General features: G+C 38.6%; 1 protein-coding gene across 1 annotated transcript; it reads left to right on the top strand.

The window, feature by feature from the left end:
* Positions 1–803: 803 nt before the first annotated feature.
* LOC146789452 (E3 SUMO-protein ligase KIAA1586-like) lies at positions 804–2,799 on the top strand. The gene has a single exon (XM_085630094.1). It carries the CDS (start codon positions 1,993–1,995, stop codon positions 2,797–2,799), a length of 807 nt encoding a protein of 268 aa, XP_085486220.1. The 5' UTR covers positions 804–1,992.
* Positions 2,800–3,819: the final 1,020 nt, after the last annotated feature.

Here is a 3,819-nt window from a genome sequence, read left to right as displayed (position 1 = left end):
AGTTGCTTTGGGTTCCCAGTCCGGCTCAAGTGTTGAATAAGTAATACTTTGTGTGAATGACAGTGTGTAACTAACTCTGCACACTGCCACCTCACCCTGCTGTAGTAATACCGGAAGCCAAAGCTTAAAAGTGAGGCAAACTTTAAAGACTTTGTTTGTCTTTCCAGTGAGCGCTGCAGGGCAGGCAGGGGTATGATTTGGAAAATGGCTGAATTTGGGTAGGCAAAGTAAGATCCATTTGGGTTGTACTTGTAGTCAGTCATGGATGGTAATAGAGGTGCCGCTGCTGCAGAAATGTCTTTGGTGCAAACTGCAAATAAATATTAATTGTGCCTGTTACTTAGATGAATTGACATCACAATTCGCACATGTCTAGAGTGTTTTCTTTCACTTTGCTTCCCTAGAATGTCACACACTGGACAGAAGAAGATGTCAAGCTACTTCACAAAATTTAAGCCCAAAGATGATGAAGAGGCTGCTAGCAAACTTGCTAGAAAAGATCATGTACTTCCAATGGATGAAGGGAAGAAGGAAGATGAAGTGCGAGAGAAGGCACTAGATTAGGGCGAAACCACTTCTGGCACTGGCGTTATCACCCCTACAGAAGGAAATACAGAAGACTATCCTCTTAGAGATGAGCAGCATCATGCTGTGGAGATTTCAACAGAGACAGAGGAAACACCAAGCACTAGCAAACAGTTTGACATATCACTTAATCCACATTCAGACAGAGTTTTTAGGAAAGGCATTCTTCCTAAAGGTTGTAAACATGACCAAAAGATATATATTTCCAACGCAAGCATTCGTGGTTAATTGTTAAAGGCCCTAACCTTGGCTGTTCTGTGTGTCGCCAAGTCCGTTATCTTGGTGCTGAGAAATCAAGGGGAATGAAATTGTCCAAAGAATGGACTGAGTCTACTGTGAAGGCATATGGAATCAATATAGAACAGCAGCAAAAATCATTGAGGAAAAAGATTGGAGAACATGCACAAAGCAAGGCTCATATTGCAACTTTAAAAATCTTCGAAAAAGGCTAAAAAAGAACCTTTATTACAAGTAACTGCTAAAGCGCTATCTGTACAAATGACAACAACAGCCAGAATATTCCGTGTAGCTTATAAGGAAGCAAAGCGGAACAGGCCAGCGTATGGTTTTGAAACAGAGATAGACTGCCACCAGTTGAATGGACTGGATATGGGGCGAATTTTTCACTCCAATGTAGCTTGCTCAAACATACAACACCACATAGCCTCAGAAATGAAGAGGAAGATATTTACCAAAGTTATTGAACTTTCCCCAAAAGTAAGTCTTTTACTAGATGAAGGCACTGCGTTAAATAGGAAAAGTTCTTTAATTGTGTACATGCGAATGCAGCTACCTGCCATTGACTCCCCAGCTAATATTTTTGTTGACCTCATTGAGCTGAGTGATTTGTCAGCTGACGGTATAGTAAACAGTTCACTATCTGCACTAAAAAAAGCTCCAGTTAACATAAGTGAGGACTTTCTCTCCAAATGCCTGGTTTCAGTTGCTTGTGATGGCGCTTCAGTGATGTTTGGCCGCCACAGTGGTGTCGTGAAGAGGTTGAAAGAAAAAATCTCTCCCAATATTGTAGCCTGGCACTGCTCAGCACATCGCCTGGAACTTGCTGTTCATGATGTCATGAAAGATATTGGCGCTACAAATCATTTCAAAAACTTACTTGATAAGCTTTATTCTCTATTTGCCACATCTGTTAAAAACCGTTTGGAGCTAAAAGAATGTGCAGAAGCTCTTGACATTCAGCTTTGCAGAATAGGTCGAGTGTTAGATACTCGTTGGGTTGCATCAAGCTTTAGAACAGTGGAGGCTATTTGGAAAGCATATCCTGCGCTCTACAAGCACTTTACTAGTGCAGCTGTTGATGGATCCCGTGACAGTTCAACACGAAATATGTACACAGGCCAATGAAGGCGGTTATCATCTATACAGTTTGTTGCTAATCTTGGCCTCATGTATGATGCTCTTCAGGAGTTATCAGAGTTATCACTCGAGTTACAGAAACGTGACTCTACAATCATTGATGCTCATCGAGCTATTTGCCGGCAAACAGCAGTGTTTGAGGCAATGGTAGACAGGCAAGGGAACCACTTCTCACAGTGTAAAAAGGGCATAGAAGAAAATATATTCAAAGGTGTGATGCTGCACAAAGGAAAGACCACGGACAAAATCATTGAACAGGGACAGTTTTTTCGTAGCCTTGAAGAAAATCTAAGACACCGTTTGTTGTCTACAGGAGGTACTAATTCTACTGACAAAAAGGCTGAGTACGAGACACTGATTAGCGAAGTGAAAGTTTTATACAAACAGTACTGGCCTGATGACCTACCTGTTCTCTATGGTGAAAGTGGTATTGAGTCTCTGTGTAAAAGATTCAACGTTGCCAGTCGAGAAACCATATGTGCTTACAGAGAGTATAAGGAATCTGGAGGAAAAGAAATTAAAAGGCAGTTCAAGGAGCTTTTGATGGCCTTACACACTATTGCTATCAGTACTGCAGAATGTGAGCGGGGCTTTTCTCAAATGAATCTTATATGCACATCTACAAGGGCATCACTGCTGACTGAAACAATATCTTCTTTAATGTTTTTAAATCTTGTTGGTCCACCATTTAAGAAATTCAACCCCATTCCCTATGTTCAGTCATGGCTTGCAAAAGGACGAAGAGCAGCTGATGACACTAGGAGTAAAGCAAGGAAAGAGGAAGACTTGGAATGCACAAGCAATTTAGACAGTTTATGGGTTTTTCTGGAACAATAGATGCTGCTAGCCCAGTCCAACTGTTTTTTAAAAGTTAGGCTTTACTGTGTTTGGATATTTTATTTTTGTTCTACTTTATAGGTTATTTATTTATTTATTTGCTTTTATAACACTTTATTGACGGTGTCAATTTGTTTCATATTTTGTTATATTTATGTGACTTTCCTGTTTGGAGGTTGTATTAATTGTTCTATTTTATACATTTTATTTATTTTGTTTTCATAAGACTTACCTTGCTTTTTTGTTTTTCATTTTAGAACATGTCTTTATTTGTATTTATCTGTATTTTATTCTTAGTTATTTTGTCTTTATATATTTATATTTTGTATGGCACTATGGTCATTTTGCACTAGTAGGTATGACTTGAAATGCGTAGATTCAAACTGCTCAGCCACTACCTATTCTTCTGGTCTAGGTACCTCTAGGACGTTTTTGGGGCGATTACATTTTTCTGCGCTTTGTGTTAAAATACTAATCTTTAATTAAAACGTCTGATTTGGAATACATGCCTCTTTTCTAATCTCTGTCTTGTCTGCGTGATACAGAAGTAGTTTAATATTTCTTACTATTCTGAATGTCTAATACATGCAGATATAGCTTCAGGGGAGTAAGTTATAGCAAGAAGCCCAATTATTATTCATCTTTTTTTTATTGTTTCTTTCAAAGTAATAGCTTTAACGGAATACTCCACTATTTAGGGACCGGCCTCATTCATGTGTATTGCATGATTTCATTCAGTTTATCGGTTTAGAGAGTTTTCAGAATATTTGGGTTTATTTTTGTCACATAAGCTGTGTAAAAGTTTAATCTTTGAACTCTTAGACTCTGTTAAAAATGGTATTGTCCTTTCCAGAAATCGGCTCATAAAGCACTGGAATTGTCCCTTTTCAATGCATTAGTGATTTTAGCTAATTTATTTCAAAATTGTGCTTTTAATGCACTTTTGGTTTAATCTTTTTCAAAATGTTCACAGGGCAGGGGAACCTCCTCTCAAAACCTTACTATGAGGAAGGCTCCCTT

This window comes from Triturus cristatus, chromosome 10 (assembly GCF_964204655.1).
Source record: "Triturus cristatus chromosome 10, aTriCri1.1, whole genome shotgun sequence".
Taxonomy (NCBI): Eukaryota; Metazoa; Chordata; class Amphibia; order Caudata; family Salamandridae; genus Triturus; species Triturus cristatus.
This window is presented reverse-complemented; position numbering and strand designations above follow the sequence as displayed.

Bases quoted from the DNA above. Each gene is read 5' to 3' on its own strand.
- LOC146789452 (XM_085630094.1), top strand. From the start codon at position 1,993: ATGTATGATGCTCTTCAGGAGTTATCAGAGTTATCACTCGAGTTACAG.